The sequence below is a fragment of the Schistosoma mansoni genome, chromosome W, assembly GCF_000237925.1.
Source record: "Schistosoma mansoni strain Puerto Rico chromosome W, complete genome".
Lineage (NCBI taxonomy): Eukaryota > Metazoa > Platyhelminthes > Trematoda > Strigeidida > Schistosomatidae > Schistosoma > Schistosoma mansoni.
In genome coordinates, this window is record NC_031502.1 from 21,593,623 (window position 1) to 21,609,022 (window position 15,400).

General features: G+C 36.9%; 1 protein-coding gene across 1 annotated transcript in view; it reads right to left on the bottom strand.

Moving 5' to 3' along the window:
* Smp_130750 (hypothetical protein) overlaps positions 1-12,020 on the bottom strand; it is a gene marked incomplete at both ends in the record, with an annotated part of 34,495 nt that extends 22,475 nt beyond the window's left edge. Inside the window, 8 exons of the mRNA XM_018788962.1 lie at positions 3,378-3,607; positions 6,014-6,097; positions 7,626-7,915; positions 10,458-10,679; positions 11,482-11,666; positions 11,703-11,808; positions 11,852-11,966; positions 12,001-12,020. Coding sequence (XP_018654453.1) covers positions 3,378-3,607; positions 6,014-6,097; positions 7,626-7,915; positions 10,458-10,679; positions 11,482-11,666; positions 11,703-11,808; positions 11,852-11,966; positions 12,001-12,020 — 1,252 coding nt within the window. The remainder of the gene's footprint in view (positions 1-3,377; positions 3,608-6,013; positions 6,098-7,625; positions 7,916-10,457; positions 10,680-11,481; positions 11,667-11,702; positions 11,809-11,851; positions 11,967-12,000) is intronic.
* Positions 12,021-15,400: the final 3,380 nt, after the last annotated feature.

Below are 15,400 nucleotides of genomic sequence, written 5' to 3' on the forward strand. Positions count from 1 at the left end.
TGCTTGTGAATTAAGGCTATATCGAGGCAATACGCACAGTACGCACATATGCCAATTAGGGACTGACCAGTTGCAATCCTAACATATTGATGGGAAGATTCAAACAAACAATACTAAATGAATTTAAATATTGATGTTGTTTTCATTTAAATAAAGAATGATGAAAACAACAAGTACAGAACAAACAGAAATCCAATATGACTATGAGGTCACTGAATAAAATACCAATACGTTGATCTAAGTGTTCTTTCTAAGAAAAAACAAAGAGATTAACTACTACTTATACAACAGATAATCCTCATATGGATACGCACTAACCTACACCAATTTTAGCTTTCCTTGAAGAAGGGCCTAAAGCAAACAACAGACACGGTGTTGTCAACAAAAATTCTCCGATAGAAATGAAACAGCATATCTTCTTCGATACTGATAACATTGATGACGATGAAGAGGACAATAACCTTTCATTATCATTTGAAACATCTTTTACAACGGCCAATTCAAGTGTATACAGTACCTAAACGGAATAAAAACAAAGATTATTAGAACACGGTTTTTTTTCATTGATCACACTTATGACTGAATTTTAATTCATTTACGTTGACATAAGGGGACGGATTGTAGCTAAAGTTGTAACTAAGAAGCAGTATCAGGAGATCCATTAGTGATATAAATATATATTATTAAACATGGATCAAAATTAAATCCTGAATATCAAGCAGCAAGAAATCGAAAACTTTAGCGAAATAATAACAAATATCAAACCTATTGAACAAATGAATGACTTCTAAAGCTCAGTAACTTGATGGATAACGCATCGGTGTTTGAAAGTGCTAACTATTGGGTTTGTTATCAGAAGGGGTTTTTGTGGAGATTTAGTGTTTCTATTTTGAAAGCGTGACTCAAGTGAGTCTATACCGCCACGGACAACCAGAAATCACTGCTTGATGGTCATTTCCTCCTATTGTACGACCCCTCATCAGAGTGTATTCACGATCCTGCACTCGCTAGATTCGAACCCAGGTCCTACCAGTCTCGCGCCAGAGCACTTAACGGATAGACCACTGAGCCGGCATCCGATGGTGTGTCGAGGAGTCTCACAATAGGACGAAACAGCCGTCAAGCAGTGCTTCCAGGTTTTCCCTGGTGGTCTAGCTTCAATTGACTCACGCTTTCAACTACTGCGTTTGTGTAATACTGCGAACATCAACAGTGGAATACAGATACAACAAGCTAACGAGTCCTGGAGATATGACAAAATACATATCCTGGATTCTACTATTAGTTATAATCTAAAAACTATTACAACAATAGTTTACAGAAATTCTGCCAATTATATAGAATAAAGAGGAAAGTTTCTAAAAGTAAAAACCAACATTAAGCAATAAATTCGATGTGTTTGATAAGAGTGATACTAAGGATCAACTTTTTGTACTTATTAAAACAAACGCAAAAATGAATCCTTTCGTTAAATGATCCGTTGATTGAATGAAACTGAGCAAAGTCATAAAAATAAACACATGAGATCGATGTGATTTTTTGAACTGCTTAATTACGATACTTGGGGGTTCAATAAATCACCATTTGTAAAACATATTCATTTGGTACGATTTTGTACTCCACTGACACAAGTAGCAAATAGTAAATAATTTTGTTTCACTGTTAATACACACAGAAGATCGGAGTACATAAATCCGTTAGACATTACTAAGGAAGCCTAACCATTCCGATTAGTTGTAATAGATCGCTATTTCTAATTACATCAAGACTACTTTAAGATAGTAGAATACAATCTAATGATGAAGTGAACTAATAAACACGACCAAATGTAATTAATAACATTGGATCTTACACAAAAATATGAACAGATTATAATTTTTATTTCCAACATTCACAACAAAACGTCTGAATCAAATACTAACATGACCGTTTGTAAATATTTCAATTCTTACGAGGGGAATTTTATAAGTTAGTCTAACACTCCTTGGTTAATACGTTCTTTTTCTCTGACAATGGTTTATTCGCTAAGATGTTAGACTTTCAACGACTAGGTCACATGTTCAAGTTCCGCTCCACTTCGATTTGGGTAGCCGAGTAGTAGTAGTAGTATCACTAGTGCTCATTGTGAATAAAAATGAGTACATGAGTCTTTATTTAATGATTTACATCGATTCTCTAACGTGAAACTATATACGGTAAAAACTTTGAAGACACATAACCTATATACACAAAAGGTCTATATTTTTAAACGCGGCTTACTTCGACAGTCAATAACTTCATCGATTAATGTTGCGTCTTGGTTAGGCTGACCTTAAGCATTCTTTCAACCAGAGCTATGTTAACCAACATAACACATAAGTGTAAGTGCAACGCATGGGTATGCAAAACATATGTCTCAAACAACTCAATCGATGAAGAACTACAATTGCATCAACCTATTGACCATAAAGAAAGTCGCGAATGTGATATTGGTATTTTTCAATATATATTTCACGCAGAAATAGTTTCTGAGAAAAGCTCGCATAGACAAGCATGCAAAATACTTAATATCGACACTACAGTTGAACAAGACACAACATTTCACCATCTAATTAAAAAAACAAACTACAGGCAACTGCGAAATTCAGTCAGAGAATCCTATTCTAAGTAATAGAACACTGGAATAAGCGTGCATGGACACTTTCACTAGGTTCAATTAACCATGTTGGTAGGTGTAGACTACCTGGTTGGGATTCGTGAGATGATAGCAATCGATGGTTAGAGACCTTGAATGATATGGCTCAAAATCGTTTGCAATGGCGAAGGTATATCCACTCTTTGCGTTCTGCCAAATTCTAATCTTCAGAATTCTCCATGTCCGTATCCTTATTCTCTTTCCAAATTTATTTCATTGGATTACACTTTTTCAATAACATCTTCAAACCCTAATCTTTCACATAATGCTTATACTCTTACTACTTCTACCACTATGGGATTTGAATCGACAACTTCATCTCTATGCTAATGTAGTATGGCAACTCGAACTGATGTACGTACGTACGAAGTTTTACGTTGTGACTGACTGACTGACTGAGGTTCAATTAACAGTATTAAAATAAGTATCCTTGTCTGAGTAAGAGGTAAAATTGTACATATCCTGATGTTTGTTTAGATAAATAATTCGGTTTTAGTAGTTAAACCTTTGTACTTATTTCAATCATCTCATTTGTACGGTGGGTTTGGATAACCGTGAGAAGTGTGTATCATAATTGAATTGGACTACAAAACACAATACAAATCCATCACGAGAAAAAGTATTCATTTAATGATCTCAATCAAATACATGAACTATAATTTCTTTTAAAAAGAAAAAACTACGTAAGCACATAGACTTTTACTTTCACTTACTCTTCGTGTTACATCAGTAGCAACTAGAAAAGAGGCGGATCGATCAACAGCTAATATTATGCTCGATTTCGATAATGAAATATTTAAAGATTTGAGTAAATCTGTACTGGGTATCACAGAACAAAATTGTATAACTTGTAAACAAGACCAATCAGAACATGACCAAAGACGTAGTTCACGATTAGACTCTGCACCGGTTAAAAGATAACTCCATGTTATACTAAAAATTGAAAAAAAAAGATTAAATTAGGTAGCCGAATTTTCATATCATCATCAATTGGTCAACCAGTATCCTACCAACTAATATTACAAAAAGCTGAAACATGCTCTTTATAACAAATCTTATGAACTTACTCTGTAACCATGGGGGCTCAGGAATCCATCAAATTTTATTGAATGAGACAAATAAATTTTAATTTTCTCGTTTAGTTATATATTGACTTATTATGAGTATGATTGTTAAAATGGGGGTAAATATTGGGAAAGTTTAAACCTATGGAGCTATTTATCTGATTGTTATTAACTATAAATTGATTAATTAGTAAGCAACCATAAGATTGGATTTCTATATTCCTCTTATTATTGTAAGCTTCCGGTGGACCCATCAACTGTTGTTATACACTTTACTATCCCTTAGTTATAGCTAATTAATTGTGTATTGTTTGTTTCATTTTCTACCATTTATGGTATGATTGTGTTTAAAGTATGGCTTTTTTATTTGGTGTGGTGTGTAGTCAATCATTTCAATTATATTATTGCATGAGTTTTGAGTCATGGTTGAATTGGATAATAATGGAGGCTAGTTGATGACTTTTCTCTTCGACCCAAGCCCGGAAATAGAGAAAGGCTTGAGTATAGAGGACTAATAGGAGCTTAGCTTAGGTCGGCCTAGAATTAATTATGAGGGTTCGAGGTGTAATTGGTCAAATCTAGGGAGCCAGGTTACAAACGGAATAGTAGACACGAGATAGAGAAAATTGTAGTCTGAATTCCGATTAATGCATTTAACTCGCGACATTGATTACTGTCTTAAGTCACAAGAATCATCATCACAATTATTTGTGATCGCATCTTCCTTCCCCTATACAGATAGATTTTCCACATATACATAAGTAAAACTCATCTCACTTAGATTTTATGGTGTGGGGTTTCCGTATTTCGATTATTCTGGTTTGCTGTTTTACTTCAAGTTATCGTTTAAACTTTATCAAAAATTAAGTATGTCGATATTTTATTATTTCTTAGATCCTGCTGTATGCCGTAAATTTGGATGGTTCACAGCAAGGTGTTGATCAGAAGCCTTGAAATTGAATGATGAATTCATTTTATGTTACAAACTCCACCCTTATTTTGTTGAAGAGTATATTAGTTTCAAAGTTTTGAGTGTATTCCTCTTAATAGACACATAAGCAAGTAATGAATCTAGGCTCGAAAATTTTAGTATATTATTGCTAAACTTAAGATTCAGTATACAATATTTAAATCTTGAGTCTACTAGCTCAGTGGTATAAAATTTAGGCAGACTACATATGACTTGTAAATTACCTACGAGCCAATAGGCAGTAACCTCATCGTCAGGCATCTGGCTCACAACCAGAAGGTTGCAGATTTGAGAATCTTGGTTGGCATCACTAGGCCTCATGCCTGAAGTATGGAGCACACAAATAAGTACTTGATAAAAATTAGTTACGAAACAACCATATTCTAAAATGAAGTGTTGTATATGTTTCCTTGAAACATAAGTGATGACTTGTTTGTACTCACGAGATAATAGTGTGGTAGACGAGACCCAACTAGGTATGTCAGAAGGTCAGGAGGCTTGCAGCAGTATGGTACCATCCAGACGTAAATAGCCCGTAAGTCTTAGAGTACAAAACCGTGGTGCAAGTATATCCTATTCAAACTGAGGATATTAAGTAACTAGTAATTGTCTTCTTTAAAAAATTGTTCGGATTCAGTGCTAACACTATGTAAATAATCTCAAGGTATAGTAACGTGTTTTGGTATACTGGGAATCATCATTTAGTCTACACGACCTAGATACATCTTACATATTTTGTCCCGGTGGTTCTTGTAACATAAACGTGTTTTGATGCTGAGATTGGGTATTAAAAATGTCAAGGTGGTAAATCTATGAAAATGGATCTGTGGGACGTAAAATAGCTGTGTTAAATTAACACCTATAGGTCTTTCACTTCCTAGAGGGCTTTTAGAAAGGCATATAACTCTACATTTTGAAATAATGCCATCAGAACAGAAGCCAGTGGCAATTCTATCACAGTCTTTTTCTTTCGAAATAGTGAAGCATTCCTTAGTTAAAGCTAAAATTTCAGTTGCGTTCTTATTCCAACTGTATTATTTTTAACAGGTAACCTCCTTATTTTTGATTCTAAGGACATTCTCTCCCATATTTCTTCGTAATCGTCTTGTATAGAGGATGTGTTGGTACTTCCCGCTTCAAGGTAGAGATTTATTTTTGAGGGATTGAAAACATGTTAACTTCGTTTTCTTAGAGGAAAAATCGAACGGGATTACGGTAATAAAAATTAAGTCACTTATCAATAATGGGATAACATTAATAAAAAAAGAATATGTGAATGAACTGAACAAAGGAAACGAGATGTACCTTTCATCATTATGTAACACGTTGTCCAGAAATATTAAAGCATACAGTGGTAGTCCACCATGAGGAGAAAATACATGAATTGGCCTACATTATGTGAATATATAGCAAACGAAAACAAACACATGAATCTCTTTTTCACTATATTAGTATAGCTCAAGAGTATAAGAATGAGAAAAAGTACCTTCAAATTAAAAAAAACCAACTAGGCATAAAATGTGTAAGAATGTTAAATTAGCGAAAAAACTCGCTGAAATATGTATTTCAGTTGTTATTATGAGATGTTGTGAAAATTACCTAATTTGAAGTTTCCTAATACAAACTCAGTAATCTGAAGGTAAGGCACTTGTTGAGAAGCCTGAAGGTCCTAAACTCCATCTCTCGTGGGGTCGTGAATGGCCACGACTGAGGAGTCCCATATTGGAACGGAACAGTTCTTTAGTATTCCCTGATTTTCAATAGCCTAGCCAAAATCAGTCAGTGATGTGAAACATAAAATATCCAGTTGTTATTACTTAGAATAACTCAACAGTTGTTTGAGTATAACAGCGACAGCTTATTGATCACGGGATTTAACTTCTACTAAATTAGTAGTAATTTAAATCCCATTCTAGAATCTACTTCGACTTGAAGAATCCGTTACCAACACTGACCCTTGAGCAAAAATATTATGACTTGAAGAAGGGTACATCAAACCAATATTTAGTAGATAAGTTACAATTTTACGATGCTTAACATCTTAAATAGGCAGAAAGCTGAATATGTCAAAGATAAATTAAGCTAACCTATAAACAATCCGTGTATTATTTTAGGTTACAACGGCTGAAAACATAGGAATACAAGAGGAAGTGGAGTTTTTAACGACATACATGAGGTCGATTGACGAATGTTCAAAGTGACTATCTTAATAAGGTTAATGAAAATGTTTGTGGTTAAATTTAATAACCATTGTGATACGAGCAGACGTTCCACTGTCAAATAAAATGCGAAGATACATCAGGACATCAACTCAGCTACAATGCGAAACCAGTAAAAATTTCGAAAAATCCTTTTTTTCACGCGAAACGAACTAAAACACTATAGTATGAGACGATACTATCTAACCACTCTTAGATATTTTTATTCCGTGTCATAAAATTATGTTGTTTAGTATAACCTAACAAACACTCCTCTAACTACATCAGTTGATAAGCTTACGCCAACCGGTTTACCTAAGGATCTGTGATCCTAACACAGTAGTAGTCATTACGGATTAACTTGATGTGGTTAAGGCGACAGTAGTTGGATGAAACCGACTTAAAGCCTATCATATTGGATAACGAGTTCAAATCCCATGAGAATCATATGTCCTCATAAGATTCTGAAAGTACGAGAGTAAACTAGCACAAAATCTAGGTTAACAGGTATTCGCATCGGTTACTTCTCTAAATGACCGACTGATACGCAACATCAAACTCATTGCACCAAAATCTTGGTTCCAATGTAGCCGCACACTACACACGGTAATAGTTAATAGTCAGTGGATCAATTAGTATATATTTTAAATATATCCATGTACAATCAAATAAAAGCAGGGTACTAGAAAATGATAGATAGTCAGAAAAAACAAACTAACCTCAATTTGTACTTCATATCCCCAGTCATTCGACTAACTAAGGAATATATACAGACTTTACCGTCCAGACTGGCAGAACCCAAACAAGTAGCATCACGACTTAATGACAAAGCAGTAATCGCATCAGAATGGTCGGATAACTCAGCATAACATAATGACTCTGTTGTACATCCTTCTATAGCATCAATAAGTTGTTTTTCACTCCAAGACGTTGATACTCCCGACTGAGCATATTGTGAAAAGTGATTTTGAAGAAGTTCAACAACTAAACCCACATTTATAACTTTTACCTTTAAAATAATAAATGGATAAGGTCTATTCTTCATAATTTCCAAAATGGGGGGTTTTACCTGGAAAATTACCAAAGGGGTAATTGCTTTTTTCAAGGTAACCAATTAATTTTTTTCCTTTTTATAAAAATTCCCAATCGCTCCATATTTTAATATATTGGAGGTTAAATCCAAGGTTTGGGGTAAGGAAGCTGGCCAAATTCAGGAAGGGAACCCTCCAATAACGGATTGAGACGGGGATATTATTCCGGAAAATAGTTTTAGGGGGGTTAAAAGGATACCCTTAACCATGGTTAGAATTAATAATTAAAACACCCATCAACAAGTGATGGAAAACAGTACTATTGATAAGTGTCCATAAGGTTGAGTCGAAACAGCCGTGAATAATTGATAATTATGTGTTAAATCATAAAAGTACCAGCCTAAAAATAATTATGTTGCATCACGAATGCTAAAATGTCATTTAGGAATGGTTGTTTACGTACACTTTTATTTATATACAATTCCGGCTCTCTAAAGTATCTTTTCAGGCATCTAGTCTCGTGGCACGTTCAGAATTGAATTAATAAGGACCGTTAAAATTAGTACGCATATTGATTTTGGATAAAACGGAGAGTCTGTTCTTTTTCACAATCGAAGTAGGAATAGGAACATGAAACTTTCTTTAGCTACCATTATTGGTGACTGATCTGTACTATAATAATTAATTATTTTTTTCATTGTGATCACATAAAAAGTATGGCTTGAATCAAATTAGGTTAAATAATAATTACACAACTTTGACCAGTTATTAATCTGTATAAACGTCCAGCTATCTTCGAAAGACGAACTCCTGTTATTTAGAGTTGTGAACAATTTTCTTTATCACAGAGAACACTCAACTTTACAACGTTTCAAATTTTCGCAACTGGTCGTTTCCAATTGCACCTAATCTTAATGCTTTCATCTTGGTGTGTTGATATGAGATGTGGCTAGTTGGACTACTAAGCATTTGTACCAGGTGTAGTACTTAAGTAGTATTCAAATCTGGCTCAATTTCAGGCACAGAAACCCCATTTATGAGAAAAAGAAACATGAAGCTGACACGAAAGACTCGAAACTCCGAAATAACCCCTCCCCTTTCAAAAACCGTATTTTCGACATTATTGACTTAAACTCCGAAGACAGTGATCATAGTATTGATATTCATCTAAATTTGTGGAGATTGTAGTGATTCGACAGTTGAATTCACTAGTCTATCTAATCTAGACTACTATTGCGAATCTAGAAACGGCTGCCCAGTGCTTCCAGGTTTTCAATGGTGCTGCAGCTTAGGTCGACTCGTGAATTCATCTAAATGTCGAAAAAAATGTTGAAATATTTCGAGAGCTAGAATTGGTAAGACCAGATATAGAAGAGAACTTCAAGCACGTAAGAATATGCTAGATGTTAGAAAGGTATCGTTTTGTAAGTTCAAAACGAGTGATGAATTACCTGGATTTCGAAATAAAAACAGAGGTGAGGCTGTTTATACGCGAGTCCATTGCTGCAGGTTAAAGAGATAGTGAGATCCATAAGGTTTTTAAGGTGAAAGATAAATTGAAAATTTCTCTTGCCACAAATGAATAGTAAGAATGAATAGTACTATCCTACTAATATAAAACATGACACTGAGGTTGCTTAGAAACTTTCAACACAAACAAGCAGAGGTTCTGCGTAATATTCTGACGCAAGTACTGGAACCAAAATTTCGCGATTTACTACAAATTCCAAGAAAATGAATCACTGTGGTCATGTTTTTGTATGGAGTAATCGCAAGTGGGAACCAAAAGCCTTAAACTACGGTTACGAATGTCGAATTAGCATCAACAGATTAAAATATTTGATCCTCAAAAAAACGAAAACAATGGAATATCGATAAGGTTCTAATGCCTAAGAACTAGCCCCCCCCCTGAGTTGCTTTCTGATCATAATGAAAGGAGCCAAAGTTGCCCACAACTTAGCCACTGAGCATCGGAGAGCCGAAAATTCACTACATATGATGTTGCTGGTTTCAACCGAAGATATTAAAACCCGGTTAGAACGTTTCCAAGTACCAACACCATTGCACTTTTGCTGTGTCACGACAGGAATAAAGCTACCCCAAATACTATATGATAGGATCTGAGGTGACTTGACATTAAAATCACCTAACAATGACTTTGCATTTGATAACCCTTCATTTTCCATACCTTATAAAGAAGCATATTCCTACTTCACAAGTTTGGGAACAAACTACTTGGCAGCTGATTGTAACACTGTTGAAAAATGAATTTACTAGCAAGCGTTAACACCTTCTTTTGTAGATATGTCAGTGGGATGACCTGTCGTATCGACATCACGGTCATACCAACATCCTTACTAACGATCCGTCGACAAGTGCAAAATAACATCAGAACCAGAACAAAATATTCTTTAGGGAGCTCACATATTAGGCAGAATATTAGAAGCACACTAAACGAGATATAAAAAAGTATGACATGCAAAGTGTTGTAATTGAACCAAAATTACAGAAATATTGTACCTTATGATGAGCAGAATACGCTAACACAAGGCTTGGGTCACGTGGCGGGACAAATACATCATCATGCACATCATTTGCAAGTGGGAGTGCAGTTTTAGACCCATGCAACCACGGACACCACACAAGCGAAGAAACGTCCAAAGGAACAAAATTTTCTGGTGGATTTAGTGAGAAGAATAATGACGAAGTCATCAGGTCTTCAGAACACAACCCCTGATCAATCTATAATTGCAAAATCGGAGTTTTAGATATACATGTTACTAACTTTAAAAACATTAACAGCTCCGGAGTGGTCGAGGATGCCTAAAAGCGCTTCGCTGAGGAGTGCAAAATCAATGCACGTGATACGGTCCGTGAAAGAACGTAAGAGCAACTTTTCTAGCCAATCAGAAGACAGTTAGCATACAGTAAAAATATATTATACAAAACTCAAAAATTAAAGGGGATACTGTTCTTTTACATGAATCAAAAACTTGTCAAGGTCAGATATAGGTTCAGAAGTTTTAAAATCGTAGTGCATCCGGCACAGCAACTCATCCTTGTGGCTCCATAGTAGTCAACCTCTTTTACCATGACAAAGTCCCGAAAATTCTTTTAGCCTCGACCACATAGTTTCAGTGTTGTCGGTATGTTGGTATGGTTTAGGATTAGGGTTAAGGTTTAGGGTTAAAGATGAGACTATAAATTATGGACGACATTTGAGCGACGCTAGAGTGAATCTGAGAGTGTCAACGTAATAACTAAGACTAAATGAGGGTTATAAACCTGTGTGAAGAATTCAAATTATGATTTACAGTTCATGGTTAAGGTTAGGAATTATACTTAGGGTTTTCATCATGAACTGACATCAGCTATAATGCCACAACTCTATCCAGATGTATAATTGAATTCTGCGCCAAAATCTCATGATAACTTATCTTGTAGACGCTTAATTATCATGTTTTCTCTAAAATCCGTTGTAAACCGACCGTACTGATCAATCTATAATTGCAAAATCGGAGTTTTAGATATACATGTTACTAACTTTAAAAACATTAACAGCTCCGGAGTGGTCGAGGATGCCTAAAAGCGCTTCGCTGAGGAGTGCAAAATCAATGCACGTGATACGGTCCGTGAAAGAACGTAAGAGCAACTTTTTTCCCGTCTCTGTATTCAGCAACCGCACCATACCTACATGTACATCTTCGTCAGAATCTGTTTTTTTAACATCTGTAGAACAATAATAGTTGCACAATATCTACCCACGTTTAATTGCATAGGCAATCAGCGAACTGGCGTGATGACGTGCAATGAGACGTGTTACATAATACTGATATTCCCAAAAGTATTTGACAGCTGGTTGAATGCTAATCTATTCAGAGAAATCCGTATAAAAAGGTGAATATACACTGTACCTTGCAGCTGGCCGAAACATCTCTACAATCCAGAGCACTTTTGGCACTAGGATATACGCGCACATGTGATGAATATATCCCCCTAATATTTTCCTCATCATTTCCGGAGAATTTTCTGAAAGCATAATAAATCCCATACCAATAATTACATTTCCTCAGGCACCGTCATCTCGAGTTACAAGAAATACCCCAGGGTCGTACATTCAAGGTTGGATATTCCTGTGTTGGTGAAGTGAAACAATTTCCAACATCCAGCAGCTTTGTTGAGAGCTTATGTGAACCGATCGATCTCTTTGAGTTCTCTTATCGTTATCCGGCACGGTTTCAGGTACACGGTAGTCCGATGTATCATAATTATGTGTGATCCATACGATCCGGATAGGCCACATGACGCCAGGATCGAGCACAAAGGCAAGTTGGACACCACGAGTTTACCAAATAAAATGGACGAGCTGCGTGAACTTAGCAATGCTAATAATGCTCATCTGATAGGAATATCTGAAACTTGGATATCTTCTCAGTTTATGGACTAGGAGCTAGCAATACCTGGGATGTCTTTGTTTCGCAACGACAAAAAAATGGGAATGGGGGATGGAGTAATCTTATACATACGATCATGCCTGGAGATAAACCAACTTCACAACCAAGAGTTTCTCAATCTTGATGAATCAGTATGGTGCTCAGTAAGATTGTCTACCACCTCGAGGTGTCTAGTTAGGTTCATCTACAGGAAGCCCGTGGCTGACATCCAGTACAACAATCGTATGCTGGAAGGATTAACCCGCTCTACGCGTCTTGGATTCTCTCATATCCTGATTCTAGAGGACTTCAATCTTCCTAGGATCAACTTCGCGGGACATACCTACATTGGAGGTGACAACTCTACTGAAGCTCGGTTCTTCAACCTCATCGATGATCTTGGATTATTCGAAAATGTGAAGTCGGCAACTCGTTGGAGAAACAATCAGACGCCATCGCGCTTAGACTGGGTATTCACAAATGAAGAATTCCTAGTCGACGACCCCTCAATCCTGGCTCCCCTGGGGAAAAGTGATCACGCCGTCCTATCCTTCAGTTTTGTCAGCAAAACGGAGCTAAGATATTCCACTAACAACAGGCGCTGGAATTTCAAACGGTTGAATGTGTTAGCTTTACAGGGCTATCTACAACAGGTGGATTGGGATGTTCACCCTCAACTTGAAGTGGATGCTCATTGGGATTTTTTACTGCACATGATCTTATGTGCTACTGAGCATTCAGTTCCTCAAACGGTCCCCAAAAACTACAAGCAACCTACATCGTCAAGAACCGCAGTCTTCCTTTGCTAAGCTGCAGAAGGCACTGTTGGGCTGAATACAAACGAAGTGATAACAACGGCACGTACAGGCAATACAAGCATATAAGGAACATATGCACAAAGGCCATAAGAGAAGATAGGCTTCAGTACAAGACAAAGCTTATCGATAAATTTGTCTACAATTCGAAAAGCTTATTCCGTTATGTAACCTCTCTTTGACAAGCCGAATTTGAAGTTTCCCAACTGCTAGGTCCTAATGGCCCGACCAATAACGACGGTGATGCCGCTAACCTTTTGGCTGAACAATACTCTCGAACATTTCAATCGACCCAAATCAACTACACTGACGAAAGCTTCACCTGAACCTGTGCAGGACTTTCCGAAGGGGACCCGAGTGCTGACCTGGTGCTCCGTAAACTGCAGCATCTAAGAAAAGACACTTCTCCAGGTCCGGATATTGTTCATTCTGCTATACTGAGGGAGGCAGCTTCAATCCTGGCGACACCACTTAGCGTGATGTTTGCACATTGGCCAAGCCGAGGCAAACTGCCGGAAATATGGAAGCTGGCTCACATCACACCGATTTTCAAAGGAGGTCGACACAGTGAACCCTCAAGCTACCGACCAGCGGTCCTTCTCTCCATACCTTCCAAAACTATGGAATCCCTAATATACAGCGGTATATAAGAATATTTATTATCCTTAAAGTTCTCATCACAACAGCATGGTTTCAGGAAGGGTCACCCTTGTATAACCAACCTGCTGATCACAGTGGACAGGTGGAAAAGCATCCTTGATCGCAAGGGGAAGGTTGACGCCATTTGCCTGGAATTCTCAAAAGATTTTGATAGGGTCAACCACATATGTCTTATCAACAAGCTTAAACGATTAAGTGTCAGACCACCTTTAATTGACTGGCCCACTTCATACCTAAAAAATCGACACTTTAAGGTCAGGGTTAACTTCACTCTCTCTCAGACTATGGAATGTCCTAGTGATGTCCCACAGGGCTGAATACTAGGACCTCCTCTCTTCTTGATTTACATTAACGATCTTCCTCAACAAGTTTCATCTGACTTACTGCTTTTTGCTGATGATTTGAAACTTTGGAGAGAGATACGCAACCAAGAGGATATACAAGCACTTCAAGAGGATCTGTCTCGACTTCAAATTTGGGCAAACAACAACGGACTTACCATCAACACTTCAAAGTGCAAAGTATTCCATCTGCGACATGTTGCAGATTACAGTTGCAACTTAGGAGACTCCTCTCTAGAAGTTTCTCAAGTCGAAAAAGATTTAGGAGTGTTGGTACCCTAAGACTTGAGGTCGTATGCTAGCTGTGACAAAAACGCCTTTCAAGCAAACCTTGCACTAGTAACATTGAGGCGCATTTTCGGCCAGTTTGACGGTAGAACCTTCTACATAATCTTCAACAGTTATATTCGTCCCCGTTTGGAGTACGGAAACATAGTATTTCCTCCCTACCTCCAAAAGGATAAGGACACTCTGGAACGTATTCAACGTCGAGCCACGAAATCAGTTCGGGGACTCAAATTCAAACCTTAAGAAGAGCGCCTCCAATCACTTAACCTTTACCCGTTAGAGTAAAGGCGTCTTAGAGCTGACCTTCTTATGACTTACAGTATCCTTAACATTTCTGGTCATCCCCTTAAACATCTGCTTAAGCTTAGTCACAACACCAACCTGAGAGGTAACACCCAGAAACTGAAGACCCAACATAGAACAGACTGTAGACACAACTTCTACTCCATAAGAGTTGTCAAATGTTGGAATTCGCTGCCGACTGAGCTAGTCCAAGCGACCTCCCAGGAGTCCTTTAAGAGGAAACTTGACTAATTCTTAAGGACTAAGGATAATTTATTATTATGATTTAACAATTTCTTTTTTTCCTGTACCATCGTTAATATACCTAGGTTCTTGCCTGGAGGTATTGGTGATCCACTGCTACTAGACACAGAAGCCCGTTAGGTGGGTAAAGTCTGAGAACGATTAGTGTACTAATATTATATATATTCCTATTACATAACTGCTCAGTAAGTAGATTATGTATATCTATATTCCTCTTATCACAATTTTCATTTTGAATTGCAGATTATTATTATATGATTTACTGTTTCTAAATTATATTCTCTTTATTGGTTACCGTCTCTCACGTTCACAGACAAATTTGGGTGTGATATTATGTAAATGTTATTTCCTATTTCATGGTGTTATGTGGTCCATTTGGC